Raw genomic sequence first — 24544 nt, 5'->3', positions numbered from 1 at the left:
CCTGTCCAAACACACCAGGCCCACCTACCACCACCGGAGAGGCCAAACAATTACATACAAGACACCTTTAACCACCTGAAAGGATGGACTCATATGACCTCCTGCTCCAGTACTGGGGTCGAGTTTCCAATGGATTTCCGTACGTGTGTCTCGCCACAGGGAATTGGCCCTGCTCAACCACCTAGCGTTTATTTGTCTAGGAAAGTGTCTCCCCATTTCTCCCTCGTTATTCTACTGCTCCCTTCTCATCTCAGCAGCTCTTACTGTACCTCACTGTACTGCACCCTACTGTACTGCACTGCACCCTACTGTACTGCACTGTACTATACTGCACTGTACTATACTGCACTGCACCCTACTATACTGCACTGCACCCTACTATACTGCACTGTACTGCACCCTACCCTACTGTACTGTACCACACCCTACTGTACTGCACCCTACTGTACTACACTGCACCTTACTGTACTGCACCCTACTGTACTGTACTGCACCCTAATGTACTGCACCCTACTATACTGCACTGTACTCTACTATACTGCACTGCACCCTACTATACTGCACTGTACTGCACCCTACCCTACTGTACTGTACTGCACCCTACTGTACTGCACCCTACAGTACTGCACCCTACAGTACTGCACTGCACCCTAATGGACTGTACCCTACTGTACTGTACTGCACCCTAATGTACTGTACCATACCCTACTGTACCGCACCCTACTGTACTGTCCTACTGTACTGTCCTACTGTGAGAGTGGAAGAGTTAATACACTGTTACTAATAGTATACTGCACTGCACCCTACTGTACTGTCCTACTGTACTGTCCTACTGTACTGTCCTACTGTACTGTCCTACTGTACTGCACCCTACTGTACTGTCCTACTGTACTGTCCTACTGTACTGCACCCTACTGTACTGTCCTACTGTACTGTCCTACTGTGAGAGTGGAAGAGTTAATACACTGTTACTAATAGTATACTGTACGCCAGGCCAGGTTAGTCAACTTCTGATTTCATTAAGACATTAGAAGGGAATGATAAAATGGCATTATACTGGGAAAGATGGGTAAATCTTTTAGTTGGAGATAAGATCAGAATTAATGGAGGATTGGACGCTGTGTGAAAATCCAGCACTTGCAGAGAGAGGAAATTAGGAATATATATAAAGTTATTTCTAGTCATGTGAGACAAAATAGCTGTAAGTAGCAGTAGAAGTCCTGTTTTCCGTTAAATCTACTCCAATCAGGGAGGGATGGTAGGGGAAAATATAAAGAAATAAAAAACCTAAATTAGGGGGATTAGAAATTATGCAAACAATTACTTTGATAGATTGTGGGTTCTATCGGCAAATATTTATGCTGATCTACCCTCAAAAAGAGCAAACCTCACCCACCTGGCACTCCAGGCAGGCAAACGCTAACAGTGTTTGAAAGAAATCAAGTAGTATTTGCACCCAGGTCTGGGGGAAACCCTAGACACCCAACCTGTGGATGAATGTAGCATTATTTGGATATGTGGTGCGGAGCTAATGGGGTGTTTGGTAAACATGGGTGGCATATGGGCAGCGCTATGTGTGTGTGTGTGTTTGTGCATGTGTGTGTGTTTGTGCATGTGTGTGTGTTTGTGCATGTGTGTGTGTTTGTGCATGTGTGTGTGTTTGTGTTTGTGTGAATGTTTGTGTGTGTGTGTGTGTGTGTGTATATGTGTGTGCCAATGGTCTCCAGCTGTCAGCACCACAGGGCCACCCCGCTAATGGGGGCTCAAGTCGGCACGTCATCCACAGCCCCCCTCTTCCTGCCCCTTAAAAGCCTGTCACCTACGGGCCATTGTTCCCAGCCAGTCCTCCTCCCTCTGGTTCTCCCCTGGTCCCCTCGTCTGTCTGTATAAGGTGTGGAGTGGGAGTTTGGCTCAGGACCATGTTTCCACAGCGCTAATCCATTCACCCTCATCCGCCCTCCTTACACCCAAAATCCCACCTCATCCCTTCACATAGAATCCCACCTCACCCCTCTCTGAGGACGAGAGGAGACAGGTTCAAATCCAGAGCTTACGTTTCCCAGGGTTAGGGATGATGGTGGGGAGAGGAAAGACTATAGACGGGCTAGTATGAGTCAAAGCAGAGACCATCGTTTGACATACTAGCAGTCAGAGGCAGTCATTTAACATACTAGCAGTCAAAGGCAGTCATTTAACATACTAGCAGTCAGAGACCATCGTTTGACATACTAGCAGTCAGAGGCAGTCATTTAACATACTAACAGTCAGGGGCAGTCTTTTAACATACTAGCAGTTAGAGACAGTCGAGGCTATTCCATTGGGCCTCTATCTACACTACTGAGGAGATGGGTCTGTATTGGGCACGGTATTGGGCATGGTATTGGGTACGGTATTGGGTACGGTATTGGGCATGGTATTGGGTACGGTATAGGGCATGGTATTGGGTACGGTATAGGGCATGGTATAGGGTACGGTATTGGGCACGGTATAGGGCATGGTATAGGGTTCGGTATTGGGTACGGTATTGGGCATGGTATAGGGCAAGGTATTGGGCGTTGTATTGGGCATGTTATTGGGTACGGTATAGGGCACGGTATTGGGTACGGTATTGGGCACGGTATAGGGCATGGTATTGGGCATGGCAGTGGGCACGGTATTGGGCACGGTATAGTGCATGGTATGGGTACGGTATAGGGCATGGTATAGTGCATGGTATAGGGTACGGTATTGGGCATGGCATTGGGCATGGTATTGGGCACGGTATAGTGCATGGTATAGGGCATGGTATTGATTACGGTATTGGGCATGGTATTGGGTACGGTATAGGGCATGGTATTGGGCATGGCATTGGGCACGGTATTGGCACAGTATTGGGAATGGTATAGGGCATGGTATTGATTACGGTATTGGGCATGGCATTGGGCATGGTATTGGGTACGGTATAGGGCATGGTATTGGGCATGGCATTGGGCACGGAATAGTGCATGGTATAGGGCATGGTATTGATTACGGTATTGGGCATGGTATTGGGAATGGTATTGGGTACGGTATAGGGCATGGTATTGGGCATGGTATAGGGCATGGTACTGATTACGGTATTGGGAATGGTATAGGGCATGGTACTGATTACGGTATTGGGTATGGTATTGGGCATGGGTGGGCATGGTATTGGGCACGGTATTGGGCACGGTATTGGGAATGGTATAGGGCATGGTACTGATTACGGTATTGGGCATGGCATTGGGCATGGTATTGGGCACGGTATTGGATATGGTATTGGGCATGGTATTGGGCACGGTATAGGTCATGGTATTGGTTACGGTATTGGGCATGGCACGGTATTGGGCATGGTATTGGGTAAGGTATAGGGCATTGGGCGGTATTGGGCATGGTATAGGGCATGGTACTGATTACGGTATTGGGAATGGTATAGGGCATGGTACTGATTACGGTATTGGGAATGGTATTGGGCATGGCATTGGGTATGGTATAGGGCATGGTATTGGGCATGGTACTTGTATAGGGCATGGTATTGGGCGGTATAGGGCATGGTATTGATACAGTATTGGGCATGGTATTGGGCATGGTATTGGGCACGGTATAGGACACGGTATAGGACATGGTATTGGGTACGGTATAGGGCATGGTATTGATTACGGTATGGAGCACAGTATAGGGCGGTATTGGGTACGGTATAGGGCATGGTATAGATACGGTATTGGGCATGGTATTGGGCACGGTATTGGATATGGTATTGTGCACGGTATTGGGTATGGTATTTGCATGGTATATGGGCATGGTATTGGGTATGGTATTGATTACGGTATTGGGTATGGTATTGGGCATGGTATTGGTACGGTATAGGGCATGGTATAGGGCATGGTATTGGGTGCGGTATAGGGCATGGTATAGGGCATGATATTGATTACGGTATTGGGCATGGTATAGGGCATGGTATTGATACAGTATTGGGCATGGTATTGGGCATGGTATTGGCATGGTATTGGGCATGGTATAGGGCACGGTATTGGGCATGGTATTGGGCATGGTATAGGGCATGGTATTGATTACGGTATGGAGCACAGTATGGGCATGGTATTGGGTACGGTATAGGGCATGGTATAGATACGGTATTGGGCATGGTATTGATTACGGTATGGAGCACAGTATAGGGCATGGTATTGGGCATGGTATAGGGCATGGTATGGTATTGGGTATGGTATTGGGCATGGTATTTACGGTATAGGGCATGGTATAGGGCATGGTATTGATTACGGTATTGGGCATGGTATTGATTACGGTATGGGGCATGGTATTGGGTACGGTATAGGGCATGGTATTGGGTATGGTATAGAGCATGGTATAGGGTATGGTATAGAGCATGGTATTTACGGAATTGGGCATATTATTGGGTATGGAATTGGGCATGGTATTAGGGCATGGTATTGGGTACGGTATAGTGCATGGTATAGGGCATGGTATTACGGTATTGGGCATGGTATTGGGTACTGTTTACGGTAATGGGTATGTATTGGGCATGGCATTGGGCATGGTATTGAGCATGGTATTGAGCATGGCATTGGGTATGGTATTGGGCATGGTATTGGGCACGGTATTGGATATGGTATTGTGCACGGTATTGGGTATGGTATTTGGCACGGTATTGGGTACGGTATGGGCATGGTATTGGGCATGGTATTGGGTACGGTATTGGGTATGGTATTGGGCATGGTATTGGGTACGGTATAGGGCATGGTATAGGGCATGGTATTGGGTACGGTATAGGGCATGGTATAGGGCATGGTATTGATTACGGTATTGGGCATGGTATTGATTACGGTATTGGGCATGGTATTGGGTGCGGTATAGGGCATGGTATTGGGTATGGTATAGAGCATGGTATAGGGTATGGTATAGAGCATGGTATTGGGTACGGAATTGGGCATATTATTGGGTATGGAATTGGGCATGGTATTGGGCGGTATTGGGTACGGTATAGTGCATGGTATAGGGCATGGTATTGATTACGGTATTGGGCATGGTATTGGGAATGGTACTGTTTACGGTAATGGGTATGTATTGGGCATGGCATTGGGCATGGTATTGAGCATGGTATTGAGCATGGCATTGGGTATGGGATTGGGCATGGTATTGGGCAAGGTACTGTTTACGGTATTGGGCATGGTATTGGGCATGGCATTGGGCACGGTATTGGGTACGGTATAGTGCATGGTATAGGGCATGGTATTGATTACGGTATTGGGCATGGTATTGGGAATGGTATTTTGTACGGTATAGGGCATGGTATAGGGCATGGTACTGATTACGGTATTGGGTATGGTATTGGGCATGGTACTGATTACGGTATAGGGCATGGTATAGGGCATGGTATAGGGTACGGTATTGGGCATGGTACTGATTACGGTATTGGGTATGGTATTGGGCATGGTACTGATTACGGTATTGGGTATGGTATTGGGCATGGTACTGATTACGGTATTGGGTATGGTATTGGGCATGGTACTGATTACGGTATTGGGTATGGTATTGGGCATGGCGTTGGGCATGGTATTGGGCATGGTATTGGGCACGGTATAGGGCATGGTACTGATTACGGTATTGGGTATGGTATTGGGTATGGTATTGGGCATGGCGTTGGGCATGGTATTGGGCATGGTATGGGCACGGTATTGGGCACGGTATAGTTCATGGTATTATTACGGTATTGGGCATGGTATTGGGTGCGGTATTGGGCATGGTATTGGGTGCGGTATAGGGCATGGTATAGGGTACGGTATTGGGCATGGTATTGGGTATGGTATAGGGCATGGAACTAATTACGGTATTGGGAATGGTATAGGGCATGGTACTGATTACGGTATTGGGAATGGTATTGGGCATGGCATTGTATGGTATGGTATTGGGCATGGTATAGGGTATGGCTTTGGGCATGGTATAGGGCATGGTATAGAGAATGATGTAAGGTGCTCTGGATAAGAGCGTCTGCTAAATGACTTAAATGTAATGTTAAATGTATAGGGCATGGTATTGGCCATGGTACTGGGTACGGCATTGGGTACGGTACTGGGCATGGTATAGGGCACGGTATTGGGTACGGTATAGGGCATGGTATTGATACGGTATTGGGCATGGTATTGGGCATGGTATTGGGCACGGTATAGGGTACGGTATTGGGTACGGCATTGGGTACGGCATTGGGCATGGTATTGACACGGTATTGGGCACGGTACTGGGTACGGTATTGGGCATGGTATTGGTTATGGTATTGGGCACAGTATAGGGCATGGTATAAGGCATGGTATAGGGCACGGTATTGGGAATGGTATTGGGAATGGTATTGGGAATGGTATTGGGAATGGTATTGGGAATGGTACCGATTACGGTATTGGGAATGGTATTGGTATGGTATTGGGAATGGTATTGGGCATGGCTTTGGGTATGGTATAGGGCATGGTAATGGCCATGGTACTGGGTACGGCATTGGGTACGGTACTGGGCATGGTATTGGGTACGGTACTGGGCATGGTATTCGGCACGGTATTGATTACGGTAGTGGGCATGGTATTGGGCACGGTATTGGGTACGGTATAGGGCATGGTATAGGGCATGGTATTGATGCGGTATTGGGCATGGTATTGGGCATGGTATTGGGTACGGCATTGGGCATGGTATAGGGCATGGTATTGATACGGTATTGGGCATGGTATTGGGCATGGTATTGGGCACGGTATTGGGCACGGTATTGGGCACGGTATTGAGTATGGTATTTGGCACGGTGTTGGGTACGGTATTGGGCATGGTATTGGGTATGGTATTGGGCATGGTATTGGGCACGGTGTTGGGTATGGTATTGGGCATGGTATTGGGCATGGTATAGGGCATGGTATAGGGCATGGTATTGATTATGGTATTGGGCATGGTATTGGGCATGGTATAGGGCACGGTATTGGGCATGGTATTGGGCGGTATGGTATTGGGCACGGTATTGGGTACGGTATTGGGCATGGTATGGTGGTATGGCATGGCCTGTGTGGGAGTATTGGGTATTATTGTGTGCGAGACTCACCACCTGCATGGCGGAGCTCCTTGGTGGGTGTGGCTCGATGAGCAGCTGACATGGGGTCTGTCCAAAACTCCTGATCTGTGCCTCCACAGCCTGGTGAGAGGTAGAGAGAAAGAGAAGTAGAGAGAGACAGAGAAAGAGATAGGTGTCGAGAGAGAGAGAGGGGTCGTCCAAGACTCCTGATCTGGTAAAGGTAGAGAGAGGGGTAGAGAGAGAGAGGGGTAGAGAGAGACAGAGAAAGAGATAGGTGTAGAGAGAGAGAGGGGTCGAGAGAGAGAGGTAAAGGTAGAGTGAGGGGTAGAGAGAGAGAGGGGTAGAGAGAGGTAGAGAGAGAGCGAGAGAGGGGGGTAGAGAGAGAGAGCGGGGGGTAGAGAGAGAGGTAGAGGTAGAGAGAGAAAGAGGTAGAGCGAGAGAGAAAGTGAGACAGAGCGAGAGAGAAACAGAGCGAGAGAGTGAGAAAGAGAAACAGAGCAAGAGAGAGAAACAGAGAAACAGAGAGAGAGACAGACAGGCGGGTTAGGTGGCGCTAATTAAGAGATATAGGACCATAAATGTCACAGGAGACGCCGCCTCTCAGCTCTGGACAACATCAGGGGCCACAGAGTCAAGGTAACACAGGGCTGGGAGGACAGAGAGATGTACTAGTATATGGTCAACACAGTAAAGAATACATACAGCAACAGAGGTAGGTGTGTGTAGGAGTACTCTAGGTGAGATGGGGCTACAGAGAGAGAGAGTAAATACAACTCATATTTATGTTTATTTATTTTCCCTTTTGTACTTTAACTATTTGCACATTGTTACAACACTGTATATAGACATAATGATATTTGAAATGTCTTTATTCTTTTGGAACTTTTGTGTAATGTTTACTGTTGAAATGGTTTATTTCACTTTTGCTTGTTACCGACCCCACTTGCTTTGGCAATGATAACATATGTTTCCCATGCCGATAAAGAACCTTCAATTGAAATTGAATTGAGAGAGCGAGAGAAAGAAACAAATATCTTGGGCAGGAAAGACAGAGGTTAAGTGAGCGACTGCTGCGCCGTGCAATCTGACTGTGTGTGAGAGAGTGTGTGGAGAAGAGCAGAGAACTATGTGAGCAGAGCAGAGCGAGCGAGCGAGAGCCTCAGTTAAGCCCATAGACTCGGACTATACTTACTGTATACTAATACCTGGGATTCATGTGAAATGGCACCCTATTCCCTATGTATAGTGCACTTCTTTTAACCAGACCCTATTTGTACTCTGGTCAGAAGTCACTACATAGAGAAGTGGAAGTCATTTCAGATCAGACCTAAACTCCAGCCTCTGCCTGCCATCCTACCTTCCTGTTTTTGTGGAGGATCCCAGTGTAGTAAGAAAAAAAGAAGATGGTTCCTAATCTCTAACAGGTATGAGAAAATCTCCCGGCCTAGACTCAAGGCCTCCACCGACACCAGTTGATATGTGAGCATCAGAAAACCCAGGGCTTTGGTTCCGTCTCTCTCACTCTCTCTCTCTCTCTTTCCCCCAGTCCGACTCCCTGCCTCTTACCTCCCCCTTCCTCTCTTTTCCAGCTCTTTCCTTCTCTCCCCCTTTCTCTCCCCGACCCTCAAAGCCACTCAAGCTTTGATCCCCCACTCCTCTCACAGCTGAGGAGAACAATGGGATCTGTCCCTCCCTCTTTATTTAGTGTAGATCCACTCCTGGGTCCATTAGACTGGGCCATCGATTACAAACAGATGATCTAGGGTGTGTCCCAAAATAGTACCCTATTCCCTACATAGGGCCCTGGTCAAAAGAAGTGCACTGTTAAGAGAATAGGGTGCCATTTGGGACACAGCCCTACAGTCACTAAGAGGATCTTGAAATACCAGAGAATGCATGCAGGGGTTGTAGGAAAGGCCCAAGTCATTACGTCACTGGAATGGGAGTCAGGGCAAGATGGCGATAAGCGCTAGCTAGCTAACCCGATGTCTTCACTGCATCACTGTTTGATGAAGGGGAACTAAAGAGGACTTTTAGAAGACGATTTCAGACTTGCATAGAAATGTTGATGACACAAAATAAGAACACTTTTCAGTATTTGTCCGCGGCGTGAATGTGAGTGGTGTTTGCAGGCTCTAGCTCTAGCTAGCCTAGTAGCTTGGCACAGGTCCAGCAGGAGGATTAAATGGAGGTGATTGATCAAAGTGTGTGAGCCTGGGGTGTGAGGGGTAGTCCGTCAGGACCACTATGAACATCTGTGCCGGTGTAATTAGCTGTGGTCTGTAGTGTTCATCCAAAATACATTTGGCAAGAGCTTTACCATATATATCCCTATATTATGCCATACATATTAAATACTAAATCCTCCTTTATATATATATATATAACATTTCTCTGATATCAAATTTTAACAACCAAAAATATGATAAAATCTCTTGTATTAGTATACGATGATAGAGACCACTTCCATCAGATCGTGAACTGGACTGTGTGTACAGTATGGTCTCTCCCTGCGGCCTCTGTAGAGGACAACAGAACACGCTCCGTACCTCTGTACCTCCTCCTCCTCATCCCCTGCCATTCAAGCTGCCCTTCATGCTCAGTGACTGGAGCATCGCATGGCACCGAGGGCAAAAGCTGATTTATCACCTCATTCCCATCCAGATGTGCTTGAGCCCACCACCTACCCACCCACGCATGCAGATTCATTACCAGGACCAGTGGGGAGAGGGGGGCTGTGGTCGGTCATTTCCCCTGCTAGAGGCCCATTACCCAGGCATGGCCAGAGGCATGGTGCATGGTTAATACAACCGGACGGTAAATTGGATCTCTGACACCCACTATTTACCTTGGAGCTGCTCTGATGATCAGGAGAATGAATAAATCCACACCCCGAACAGCATGGTGCCATCAGAGAGAGAGAGAGCAGATAAAGTGTGTGTGTGTGTGTGTGTGTGTGTGTGTGTGTGTGTGTGTGTGTGTGTGTGTGTGTGTGTGAGAGCGAAAGAGAGAACGATTGAAGAGAGAGAAAGAGAGAGATTGGAGGTGTATTGCACGAACACACATACACATGAATGAAGAGAGGGAGGAAAGTGAGTGAATCTAAGAAAGAGTTTGTTGTCACCCTCCTCGCCCCTCCCTAGTCCAATCAGCTGGGGAGGTTTCTCCACACACCCTCCTCCCCCCTCCCTGAGTCCAATCAGCTGGGGAGGTTTCTCCACACACCCGACTGAACCCCGGCGTTAGTTTTAATTAGTCAAATACACCAGCAGTGCGTCTCCAGCCCCGAGCCGTAGCCAGCCTCAGCCCCTCAGTGTTTGTGAGGAAGCAGGCCTGTGGAGGAGGCGGAAATGAGTTGCTAGTCTGGGCCGTGTCAGGGCCAGGGGCCAAAGGGGGTGGAGGTTGGAATGGAGGGGTGTAGCGCCAAGGGAGACCGCCACTACTGAGTGACAACTGTTTCAGCCATGGTCCTGGTCTGGGCTAGGCCTTCCGGGGCTGGTTTGTGTCAGAACAGGCAATGGAGGACATGTGGTGGTGGAGAGGGACAGGAGAGAGAGAGGGAGGGACAGAGAGTACTGGCACAGGGATGGATCTCTCTCTCTCTCTCACGGCCGTCACACACCAGTGACAATGCAGTCTGCATTTTACAGCTTTCACGTAATACGAGTATAAATGAAACATACCCACGCAAACAGGAACCTGCCTTGAGTTGTCGCACAACCCCCACAAACCAGACAACACGCCAAAGACATCCTCGGTTATTCATTTCCCTTCATTCAAAACGAAGTGCGGTTATGTGGTTACTGTGATGTGTTTATTTGCATAAAAACAGCTTGTTTTCCATCCAGATGCAGCTTGTCGAGTGGTTGAGTAAATCACATGACCGTAGCCTCGCTGCAGAGGGGATCTTCCCCCGTCCTTTAAATGTAAAGAATATAGAGACTTCATCAGATACGGACCAGTGCCCCTGAAGAGATTGGCCTTGACAGTGGCCCCACATAATCACATGCCTATATTTCATGACATTGTAGTATGGGCAAGTATATAGGTGACCTATGTCCAGCAAGTTTCCAACATCACACGCCTTTATAAACCTCAGCTGGGAATCGAATGAAGAGAGTGACTCTGAAGATGGGTCCTCTTGTACATTAGCCTGAGCAAAACGTCCCAGAGCTAGCTAACGGAACAGTTGAGTCACTTTGACCTTCAGCTGAACACCAACGGATACTAATCAACCTCTAACACGGTTCCACAGTGAGTGTACTGCTGGAAATGACGACTACTATCGCCCTACTGTGTGTCCTCGCCGATGTCAAGATGGTGATTTTCTGGCAAGGACTCTGATAGAACTTTTACTGAGGGAGGTTCAGTGTGAATGTGTTTTGGTTGGTGGACGGGTAATGTTGTTCATTTCAAATGTACACACTTAATTCCAACTGAACATACAATTATATTCAACACAACATAAGTAATTGTGATATCAGAGCAATTAGGATATTTGTTTACGGATCATTTGTTTGGGGCTTCAGAGTGTCTTCAATTAAATAAATATTGCATTATTATATAGGAAGTTATGTTGACCAGCTCTCGTTGTGTTATCTCTGGAGGTTATTAGAGCCAGGACAGGATATTTTTTCCATGACAAAAATGAAAACACGACGCAAACCAATCTCTTTGGTCCTTTAAAAACCTGCTGTATGTAACATATTGTACTACAGCTTAGAAAATAAATACATGTGCCTCTGCATGACAACATGATGTTTGTTTCCAACATTAGAGCTGATTTCTAAGTTCAACCCGCTTTGTGTTGTGTTCCCTTACCTTCATACTAATGAGTATCACCATACTGGTATGGTCCCGGCGCTAGAGTTTACACAGTACACACACAGTGCACTCTGGGCCAGAAGAGGCTGTCTCAGTGGTTGGCTGCCATGTCTGGCACCCTGAGTTACACTTCAGTGGCACCGTTTTAGACGAGAAGTCACACTCTAGTTGTGGGGTCAGCACCCTGTTCGCCTGCCACAGATTTGTTGGAGTGTCAATGAGAGAGTTAGCGCTGTAAGCTAGCGGGCTAGCCATGGTTTATTGCTATATTGGTGTACCGTGTTGCTGCTGTGGGGAGAGAGGGAGAGGCTGCCTGCCTGTTGGTTCAAAGTGAAGGGAGGATGAATAATGAATGAAAGTAGAGCGAGAAAAACACAAACACACTCCCGATTTTTAAGGGCTTTCTCAGACTTTAAAGTGGAGCACTTCATATAGCTTTCAGAAGGATCCCAGTCCTAGAGATGAAAGACTGCTGGGTTCAGCAACTCAACTTGACTGAATAGTACTTACTTACCACACAGCCCTGCTGTTGAATGGAACACAAATAACAGCGTCATTAATGTCAGAGGATTATACCTTTTGCTGATGGACTAATGGACTTTAATTGAATTGGATTCAACATCCCAGTTAAGAGCTTTAATGATTCTGTGTGATACCGTGGAGTAATTCGTGTCCAGCAGGGGCTTTTAGAGAAGGAAAAGACAAATAATATTATAACAAATAATACTCAGAAAAACGTCACGTCAACTCTGTGTGTGTGTGTGTGTGTTACATCACCTCTCTGAGCATGGGGTCGGTGATGGAGCTGAGGTTGATGGTCCCTTCATAGGTCAGGTAGTAGAAGACGTTGAGAGACCTGGTGGCCTCAGGACCCTGCTGCTTGTAGCCAAAGATCAGGTCGATCCACTGGTGCAGCTGGCACGACACAAACTCACTCTCCAGAGCCTGGGAAGACAGGAGGAGCCAAGGTTAGAGGGGATTGGGCTCAATGAAAGGGTTATTGAGCAGAGTGAGGCAGCGAGGACTCATGGTTAGAGGGGATTTGGATAGATAGAGTGGTACAAGAGGACCCCAAGATTATATCAATAATAGGAGGTAGGGAATCCTTGCAAATAATTGATTGAAGTTGATGTCACTCATAAGCCACAGAACCAAGGGTGGGATTAGACAAAGTCAAATGATTATCTATACAGGAAGTGCAAGACTGCAAATGATGTTCGCCACTAATTGCTGTAATACCAGAACGCTTACTCCACTCCCCAACCCCCACAAAAAGCTGAAACTCAAAGCAGAACTTGTTCAAAGTCATTTCAATAGCAAATAGCAGCACTGACTATCATCTGCATAATGAAGAAAATGCTCCAAGAGACTCCAATGCTAATCGTGTGAAAACACTCCGTTCTAGTAGGACGTTGGGGACTCATTTTGGACTCTTCTTCCCCTTTCGTGGGACGACGAGATGAGATAATGTATATAGCGGTGCTTTGGAATGTCTCTGTCTCACCATAACATTGAGATACAAGCTGTTTTTCTACTCATTAGCTGGCAAAGAAGGGAAAACATTTATGGTTTCTCATAAAAAGAGCGATTGTGTTAATTTCTGGAAAAGCTGTCGGCACGGCAACAACAAAGGCTTTTAAACGCGTTCCAAATTAGAATGAGGAGGCCTTGATTGTCATTGCTGCCTTGTGGCACATTAATTCTGTGACAAAACATTAAACCGGTACACTTAAATGGCAATTTATATCATTTAAATGTTTACAGCCAGGGCTGGCCCATCACTCACTTAAATGTGACTTTCTGACAGCTAATTTTCCTTCTAATTCTCTCTCACTCTCTTAATTATAACTTTCAATCAGGGAGGAACGGAGGAAAGAGAGAGAAAGAGAAAATAGAGAGAAAGAAAGAGCTGGGGAAAGAAAGGGAGTGCGAGAAGAATGAGATTCAGAGAGAGGAGCAGGAGGTGAGCGAGAAAAAGAGAGAGCGAACAGCTCGATGCCTGCATGCCATCTCCCCCTGACGGGGCGATCGAGCCTCAGCCTGATGGTAAACTGTGAAAGCTCTTGTATAATGACTTTATGAGCCGTGGAAACAACATCAATAAATTGGTCGGTGTCAAAGAGAGAGAGAAAAGGCCCTGGGGCGGCAGAGCACTGAAAGGTCTCTGGGTTTTAATGTGACACACACACACACACACACACATACATACATACATACATACATACATACACACATACACACACATACACACACACATACATACATACACACATACACACACATACATACATACATACATACATACACACATACATACATACATACATACATACATACATACACACATACATACATACAGCGCCCTATGGGCCCGGGTCAAAATGCGTGCACTAACTAGGGAGTAAGGTACCAACATTGGGATGCAAGCTGGGAAGTGGAGTGGAGGAAGAACACAATTAAAATGAGGACATGTTATATAAGTGCATAACAAATTGTGTGAATAGGTTACACTTCATGGTTCTTTTTGTAAATGTTCAACAATTATACTTCCGCAATTATAGTTTGGCAACCTGGAAACATGGTGAAATTAGTAGCCACAGAAAGCGCAATTATTTTCCCCCTTTAAAACACACAATCAAATATGAGAGAATCAATGTTTTGGGAGTAATTATTAACAATAAGACCAAACAGAGCACCTCAGGAACAGGGCACCCCTGGAACAGGGCACCCCTGGAACAGAGCACCCCTGGAACAGAGCACCCCTGGAACAGAGCACCCCTGGAACAGAGCACCCCTGGAACAGAGCACCCCTGGAACAGAGCACCCCTGGAACAGAGCACCCCTGGAACAGAGCACCCCTGGAACAGAGCAACCCTGGAACAGAGCAACCCTGGAACACCCCAGGAACAGGGCACCCCTGGAACAAGCACCCCTGGAACAGAGCACCCCTGGAACAGAGCACCCCAGGAACAGGGGCACCCCTGGAACAGGGCACCCCTGGAACAGAGCACCCCTGGAACAGGGCAACCCTGGAACAGAGCACCCCTGGAACAGGGCACCAGAACACCCCAGGAACAGAGCACCCCTGGAACAGAGCAACCTGGAACAGAGCAACCCTGGAACAGGGGAACACCCCTGGAACAGAGCACCCCAGGAACAGGGCACCCCTGGAACAGAGCACCCCAGGAACAGGGCACCCCTGGAACAGAGCACCCCTGGAACAGGGCACCCCTGGAACAGAGCAACCCTGGAACAGAGCACCCCAGGAACAGAGCACCCCAGGAACAGGGCACCAGAACACCCCAGGAACAGAGCACCCCTGGAACAGAGCACCCCTGGAACAGGGCACCCCTGGAACAGGGCACCCCAGGAACAGAGCACCCCAGGAACAGAGCACCCCAGGAACAGGGCACCCCTGGAACAGGGCACCAGAACACCCCAGGAACAGAGCACCCCTGGAACAGAGCAACCCTGGAACAGAGCACCCCTGGAACAGAGCACCCCTGGAACAGGGCACCCCTGGAACAGAGCAACCCTGGAACAGAGCAACCCTGGAACAGGGCACCAGAACACCCCAGGAACAGAGCACCCCTGGAACAGAGCACCCCTGGAACAGAGCAACCCTGGAACAGAGCACCCCAGGAACAGAGCACCCCAGGAACAGGGCACCCCAGGAACAGGCACCAGAACAGACCCCAGGAACAGAGCACCCCTGGAACAGGGCACCCCAGGAACAGGGCACCCCAGGAACAGGGCACCCCAGGAACAGGGCACCCCAGGAACAGAGCACCCCAGGAACAGAGCACCCCTGGAACAGGGCACCCCTAGAACAGAGCACCAGAGCACCCCAGGAACAGAGCACCGCAACCCTGGAACAGAGCACCCCTGGAACAGAGCACCCCTGGAACAGAGCACCCCTGGAACAGAGCACCCCTGGAACAGAGCAACCCTGGAACAGAGCAACCCTGGAACAGAGCACCCCTGGAACAGAGCACCAGAGCACCCAGGAACAGAGCAACCCTGGAACAGAGCAACCCTGGAACAGAGCATCCCTGGAACAGAGCAGCCCTGGAACAGGGCACCCCTGGAACAGAGCACCCCTGGAACAGAGCACCCCTGGAACAGAGCAGCACCCCAGGAACAGAGCACCCCTGGAACAGGGCACCCCTGGAACAGAGCACCAGAGCACCCCTGGAACAGAGCACCCCAGGAACAGAGCACCCCTGGAACAGAGCAACCCTGGAACAGAGCACCCCTGGAACAGAGGTGCAGAGTCCAGGCTTCTTGTCTGCATTTCCTCCGACATAAACACTCTTATGTTAATACGTTCAAAGCTCTGTGTCAGAGAGTGATTCATTTTATTAGGGCTACATGTCTATTAGAATCCAGGACAGGCCTCTTAATGACAAGCTGACTGGGGGCCGGTGGGGGACCGGTGTGTATGTGTGTGACAGAGAGAGCAGTTCATTATGCGCTAGGCCTGACCTTTGACGGGGCCCTGCTCCCTCTGTTTCTAAACTAATGCAGAGTCTGATGGCCATTTAATGTGCGTTGCAATCTTCTGTCAATCAAGGCAGGGAAACAAAGAACAGCCTGTGTTATTGCAGCACCCTCTCCAGAGGCCCGCCTTTATGGTAATGAGGTTCTAGCATTTGGGGAAAGGGGAATAGTATTGTGCGTGTGCGTGTGTGTCTGTCTCTGACTGAGATGCAATCGTTTGGTAGTGCCTAGAAATCCCCTCTCTCATCAGTGATTCAGGGAGCGTTTGGTAGTGCCTGCGGAGGTATAGTGAACTAGCTCTGTGGTGTGTCTTTCAAAGCCTCTCAGTCTGTGCTGCTAAAAGAGAGGCCCATTGGCAATTCTACCCTGTGTTCTGCCAGACATATTTGATCAACAAGCAAAACGGTTGTGGGATAACCATCTCTTTATTTTATTTTTTAAATTGTGTGTGTGTGTTTGTGTGTGTGTGTGTGTGTGGTGGAGGGGGCAGTGTATTTTACAATAGTTCTCTTTTGTTTGATTTTAATCCCATCCTTCCTCCTACCCTCAACTGTGCTGTGATGTTTGACAACGTTTCTGTTGTCAAAGTTTCTACAGTAGTTTCAAAGTTTCTACAGATAAATTAAAGATTACAATTTTTGCGAAAAGTATTGTTATATTAAAAACCCTTTGCTAAGTTAAGATCTTTCAGCCACCAAACCATCTAAAAACCATTCTCATCAGAGGCGTCAGAGGCAGGAGTCTTGCGTAGACTAGAGAGAGAGAAGTGTTGTGTAGACTAGAGAGAGCCAGAAGTGTTGCGTAGACTAGAGAGAGCCAGAAGTGTTGCGTAGACTAGAGAGCCATAAGTGTTGCGTAGACTAGAGAGAGCCAGAAGTGTTGCGTAGACTAGAGAGAGCCAGAAGTGTTGCGTAGACTAGAGAGCCAGAAGTGTTGCGTAGACTAGAGAGAGAGAAGTGTTGCGTAGACTAGAGAGAGAGAAGTGTTGTGTAGACTAGAGAGAGAGAAGTGTTGTGTAGACTAGAGAGAGAGAGAAGTGTTGTGTAGACTAGAGAGAGAGAAGTTGTGTAGACTGTTGTGTAGACTAGAGTGTTGTGTAGAGAGAGAAGTGTTGTGTAGACTAGAGAGAGACAGAAGTGTTGTGTAGACTAGAGAGACAGAAGTGTTGTGTAGACTAGAGAGAGAGACAGAAGTAGAGAGAGAGAAGTGTTGTGTAGACTAGAGAGAGAGAAGTGTTGTGTAGACTAGAGAGAGAGAAGTGTTGTGTAGACTAGAGAGAGAAGTGTTGTGTAGACTAGAGAGAGAGAGAAGTGTTGTGTAGACTAGAGAGAGAGAAGTGTTGTGTAGACTAGAGAGAGAAGTGTTGTGTAGACTAGAGAGAGAGAAGTGTTGTGTAGACTAGAGAGAGAGAAGTGTTGTGTAGACTAGAGAGAGAAGTGTTGTGTAGAAGTGTTGTGTAGACTAGAGAGCCAGAAGTGTTGTGTAGACTAGAGAGAGCCAGAAGTGTTGTGTAGACTAGAGAGAGCCAGAAGTGTTGTGTAGACTAGAGAGAGCCAGAAGTGTTGTGTAGACTAGAGAGATAGAAGTGTTGTGTAGACTAGAGAGAGAGAAGTGTTGTGTAGACTAGAGAGAGAGAAGTGTTGTGTAGACTAGAGAGACAGAAGTGTTGTGTAGACTAGAGAGAGAGAAGTGTTGTGTAGACTAGAGAGAGAGAAGTGTTGTGTAGACTAGAGAGAGAGAAGTGTTGTGTAGACTAGAGAGAGAGAAGTGTTGTGTAGACTAGAGAGAGAGAGAAGTGTTGTGTAGACTAGAGAGAGAGAGAAGTGTTGTGTAGACTAGAGAGAGCCAGAAGTGTTGTGTAGACTAGAGAGAGAGAGAAGTGTTGTGTAGACTAGAGAGACAGAAGTGTTGTGTAGACTAGAGAGAGAAGTGTTGTGTAGACTAGAGAGAGCCAGAAGTGTTGTGTAGACTAGAGAGAGAGAGAGAAGTGTTGTGTAGACTAGAGAGAGAGAAGTGTTGTGTAGACTAGAGAGACAGAAGTGTTGTGTAGACTAGAGAGAGAGAAGTGTTGTGTAGACTAGAGAGAGCCAGAAGTGTTGTGTAGACTAGAGAGAGAGAGAAGTGTTGTGTAGACTAGAGAGAGCCAGAAGTGTTGTGTAGACTAGAGAGAGCCAGAAGTGATGTGTAGACTAGAGAGAGCCAGAAGTGATGTGTAGACTAGAGAGAGAGAGAAGTGTTGTGTAGACTAGAGAGAGCCAGAAGTGTTGTGTAGACTAGAGAGAGCCAGAAGTGATGTGTAGACTAGAGAGAGCCAGAAGTAATGTGTAGACTAGAGAGCCAGATTCCTGAGGAGAGATCCAGATCCACTAAGGGAGATCCAGCAGGCAGCAGGGTTATTGATGGGCCAATTAGCAGCCACTGTCTGTTTCATCCTGTCCACCGGGAATCCTCTGATAATTCATGAATAATTTAGCATGCCTATATGTAAATGCCTGGCAGGGGGTGGATGGCACCCAAATATCACCACTACTGTTATCAGGATGTTTCTATCACCACTACTGTTATCATGATGTTTCTATCACCACTACTGTTATCATGATGTTTCTATCACCACTACTGTTATCAGGATGTTTCTATCACTACACTACTGTTATCAGGATGTTTCTATCACCACTACTGTTATCAGGATGTTTCTATCACTACACTACTGTTATCAGGATGTTTCTATCACCACTACTGTTACTACTGTTATCAGGATGTTTCTATCACTACACTACTGTTATCAGGATGTTTCTATCACCACTACTGTTATCAGGATGTTTCTATCACTACACTACTGTTATCAGGATGTTTCTATCACCACTACTGTTATCAGGATGTTTCTATCACCACTACTGTTATCAGGATGTTTCTATCACCACTACTGTTATCAGGATGTTTCTATCACTACACTACTGTTATCAGGATGTTTCTATCACCACTACTGTTATCAGGATGTTTCTATCACCACTACTGTTATCAGGATGTTTCTATCACCACTACTGTTATCAGGATGTTTCTATCACCACTACTGTTATCAGGATGTTTCTATCACTACACTACTGTTATCAGGATGTTTCTATCACCACTACTGTTATCAGGATGTTTCTATCACTACACTACTGTTATCAGGATGTTTCTATCACTGTTATCAGGATGTTTCTACACTACTGTTATCAGGATGTTTCTATCACACACTACTGTTATCAGGATGTTTCTATCACCACTACTGTTATCAGGTTTCTATCACCACTACTGTTATGTTTCTATCACTATCACACTACTGTTATCAGGATGTTTCTATCACCACACTACTGTTATCAGGATGTTTCTATCACCACTACTGTTATCAGGATGTTTCTATCACCACTACTGTTATCAGGATGTTTCTATCACCACTACTGTTATCAGGATGTTTCTATCACCACTACTGTTATCAGGATGTTTCTATCACCACTACTGTTATCAGGATGTTTCTATCACCACTACTGTTATCAGGATGTTTCTATCACCACTACTGTTATCAGGATGTTTCTATCACCACTACTGTTATCAGGATGTTTCTATCACCACACTACTGTTATCAGGATGTTTCTATCACCACTACTGTTATCAGGATGTTTCTATCACCACACTACTGTTATCAGGATGTTTCTATCACCACACTACTGTTATCAGGATGTTTCTATCACCACTACTGTTATCAGGATGTTTCTATCACTACACTACTGTTATCAGGATGTTTCTATCACACACTATCAGGATGTTTCTATCACCACTACTGTTATCAGGATGATGTTTCTATCACTACACACTACTGTTATCAGGATGTTTCTATCACTACACTACTGTTATCAGGATGTTTCTATCACACACTACTGTTATCAGGATGTTTCTATCACCACTACTGTTATCAGGATGTTTCTATCACTACACTACTGTTATCAGGATGTTTCTATCACCACTACTGTTATCAGGATGTTTCTATCACCACTACTGTTATCAGGATGTTTCTATCACTACACTACTGTTATCAGGATGTTTCTATCACCACTACTGTTATCAGGATGTTTCTATCACTACACTACTGTTATCAGGATGTTTCTATCATGTTTCTATCCACTACTGTTATCAGGATGTTTCTATCACCACTACTGTTATCAGGATGTTTCTATCACTGTTATCACTACTGTTATCAGGATGTTTCTATCACCACTACTGTTATCAGGATGTTTCTATCACTACACTACTGTTATCAGGATGTTTCTATCACTACACTACTGTTATCAGGATGTTTCTATCACCACTACTGTTATCAGGATGTTTCTATCACTACACTACTGTTATCAGGATGTTTCTATCACCACACTACTGTTATCAGGATGTTTCTATCACCACTACTGTTATCAGGATGTTTCTATCACCACTACTGTTATCAGGATGTTTCTATCACCACACTACTGTTATCAGGATGTTTCTATCACTACACTACTGTTATCAGGATGTTTCTATCACCACACTACTGTTATCAGGATGTTTCTATCACTACACTACTGTTATCAGGATGTTTCTATCACCACTACTGTTATCAGGATGTTTCTATCACTACACTACTGTTATCAGGATGTTTCTATCACCACTACTGTTATCAGGATGTTTCTATCACTACACTACTGTTATCAGGATGTTTCTATCACCACTACTGTTATCAGGATGTTTCTATCACTACACTACTGTTATCAGGATGTTTCTATCACTACACTACTGTTATCAGGATGTTTCTATCACCACACTACTGTTATCACACAGGATGTTTCTATCACTACACTACTGTTATCAGGATGTTTCTATCACTACACTACTGTTATCAGGATGTTTCTATCACCACTACTGTTATCAGGATGTTTCTATCACCACACTACTGTTATCAGGATGTTTCTATCACTACACTACTGTTATCAGGATGTTTCTATCACTACACTACTGTTATCAGGATGTTTCTATCACCACTACTGTTATCAGGATGTTTCTATCACTACACTACTGTTATCAGGATGTTTCTATCACCACTACTGTTATCAGGATGTTTCTATCACCACACTACTGTTATCAGGATGTTTCTATCACCACTACTGTTATCAGGATGTTTCTATCACCACTACTGTTATCAGGATGTTTCTATCACCACTACTGTTATCAGGATGTTTCTATCACCACTACTGTTATCAGGATGTTTCTATCACCACACTACTGTTATCAGGATGTTTCTATCACCACTACTGTTATCAGGATGTTTCTATCACCACTACTGTTATCAGGATGTTTCTATCACCACTACTGTTATCAGGATGTTTCTATCACCACTACTGTTATCAGGATGTTTCTATCACTACACTACTGTTATCAGGATGTTTCTATCACCACTACTGTTATCAGGATGTTTCTATCACCACTACTGTTATCAGGATGTTTCTATCACCTACACTACTGTTATCAGGATGTTTCTATCACTACACTACTGTTATCAGGATGTTTCTATCACTACACTACTGTTATCAGGATGTTTCTATCACCACTACTGTTATCAGGATGTTTCTATCACTACACTACTGTTATCAGGATGTTTCTATCACCACTACTGTTATCAGGATGTTTCTATCACTACTGTTATCACACTACTGTTATCAGGATGTTTCTATCACTACACTACTGTTATCAGGATGTTTCTATCACCACTACTGTTATCAGGATGTTTCTATCACTACACTACTGTTATCAGGATGTTTCTATCACTACACTACTGTTATCAGGATGTTTCTATCACTACACTACTGTTATCAGGATGTTTCTATCACCACTACTGTTATCAGGATGTTTCTATCACCACACTACTGTTATCAGGATGTTTCTATCACTACACTACTGTTATCAGGATGTTTCTATCACTACACTACTGTTATCAGGATGTTTCTATCACCACTACTGTTATCAGGATGTTTCTATCACCACTACTGTTATCAGGATGTTTCTATCACCACTACTGTTATCAGGATGTTTCTATCACCACTACTGTTATCAGGATGTTTCTATCACCACTACTGTTATCAGGATGTTTCTATCACCACACTACTGTTATCAGGATGTTTCTATCACCACTACTGTTATCAGGATGTTTCTATCACCACACTACTGTTATCAGGATGTTTCTATCACCACTACTGTTATCAGGATGTTTCTATCACCACTACTGTTATCAGGATGTTTCTATCACCACTACTGTTATCAGGATGTTTCTATCACCACACTACTGTTATCAGGATGTTTCTATCACCACTACAGGATGTTATCAGGATGTTTCTATCACCACTACTGTTATCAGGATGTTTCTATCACCACTACTGTTATCAGGATGTTATCAGGATGTTTCTATCACTACACTACTGTTATCAGGATGTTTCTATCACCACACTACTGTTATCAGGATGTTTCTATCACTCACACTACTGTTATCAGGATGTTTCTATCACCACTACTGTTATCAGGATGTTTCTATCACCACTACTGTTATCAGGATGTTTCTATCACCACACTACAGGATGTTATCAGGATGTTTCTATCACACACTACTGTTATCAGGATGTTTCTATCACCACTACTGTTATCAGGATGTTTCTATCACCACTACACTACTGTTATCAGGATGTTTCTATCACTACACTACTGTTATCAGGATGTTTCTATCACTACACTACTGTTATCAGGATGTTTCTATCACTACACTACTGTTATCAGGATGTTTCTATCACCACTACTGTTATCAGGATGTTTCTATCACCACTACTGTTATCAGGATGTTTCTATCACCACTACTGTTATCAGGATGTTTCTATCACTACACTACTGTTATCAGGATGTTTCTATCACCACACTACTGTTATCAGGATGTTTCTATCACCACTACTGTTACTGTTATCAGGATGTTTCTATCACTACACTACTGTTATCAGGATGTTTCTATCACTACACTACTGTTATCAGGATGTTTCTATCACCACTACTGTTATCAGGATGTTTCTATCACTACACTACTGTTATCAGGATGTTTCTATCACCCACTACTGTTATCAGGATGTTTCTATCACCACTACTGTTATCAGGATGTTTCTATCACTACACTACTGTTATCAGGATGTTTCTATCACCACTACTGTTATCAGGATGTTTCTATCACCACTACTGTTATCAGGATGTTTCTATCACCACTACTGTTATCAGGATGTTTCTATCACCACACTACTGTTATCAGGATGTTTCTATCACCACACTACTGTTATCAGGATGTTTCTATCACTACACTACTGTTATCAGGATGTTTCTATCACCACACTACTGTTATCAGGATGTTTCTATCACCACACTACTGTTATCAGGATGTTTCTATCACTACACTACTGTTATCAGGATGTTTCTATCACCACACTACTGTTATCAGGATGTTTCTATCACTACACTACTGTTATCAGGATGTTTCTATCACCACTACTGTTATCAGGATGTTTCTATCACCACTACTGTTATCAGGATGTTTCTATCACCACTACTGTTATCAGGATGTTTCTATCACCACTACTGTTATCAGGATGTTTCTATCACTACACTACTGTTATCAGGATGTTTCTATCACTACACTACTGTTATCAGGATGTTTCTATCACCACTACTGTTATCAGGATGTTTCTATCACTACACTACTGTTATCAGGATGTTTCTATCACCACACTACTGTTATCAGGATGTTTCTATCACCACTACTGTTATCAGGATGTTTCTATCACTCACACTACTGTTATCAGGATGTTTCTATCACCACTACTGTTATCAGGATGTTTCTATCACCACTACTGTTATCAGGATGTTTCTATCACTACACTACTGTTATCAGGATGTTTCTATCACTACACTACTGTAATCAGGATGTTTCTATCACACACTACTGTTATCAGGATGTTTCTATCAGGATGTTTCACACACTACTGTTATCAGGATGTTTCTATCACCACTACTGTTATCAGGATGTTTCTATCACCACTACTGTTATCAGGATGTTTCTATCACCACTACTGT

At 45.2% G+C, this 24544-nt stretch overlaps 1 protein-coding gene across 4 annotated transcripts in view; it reads right to left on the bottom strand.

Annotated features, from left to right (window-relative positions):
- Positions 1-24544, bottom strand: part of LOC135506995 (lipopolysaccharide-responsive and beige-like anchor protein) — a 373235-nt gene that overhangs the window by 49097 nt on the left and 299594 nt on the right. For all 4 annotated transcript variants that reach the window (XM_064926445.1, XM_064926448.1, XM_064926447.1 and 1 more), the window contains 2 exons: positions 12659-12826; positions 7088-7177 (listed from right to left, as the gene is read on the bottom strand). In XM_064926445.1, coding sequence (XP_064782517.1) covers positions 7088-7177; positions 12659-12826 — 258 coding nt within the window. The remainder of the gene's footprint in view (positions 1-7087; positions 7178-12658; positions 12827-24544) is intronic.

This window comes from Oncorhynchus masou, chromosome 20 (genome assembly GCF_036934945.1).
Source record: "Oncorhynchus masou masou isolate Uvic2021 chromosome 20, UVic_Omas_1.1, whole genome shotgun sequence".
In the NCBI taxonomy this organism is placed as follows: domain Eukaryota; kingdom Metazoa; phylum Chordata; class Actinopteri; order Salmoniformes; family Salmonidae; genus Oncorhynchus; species Oncorhynchus masou.
This window is presented reverse-complemented; position numbering and strand designations above follow the sequence as displayed.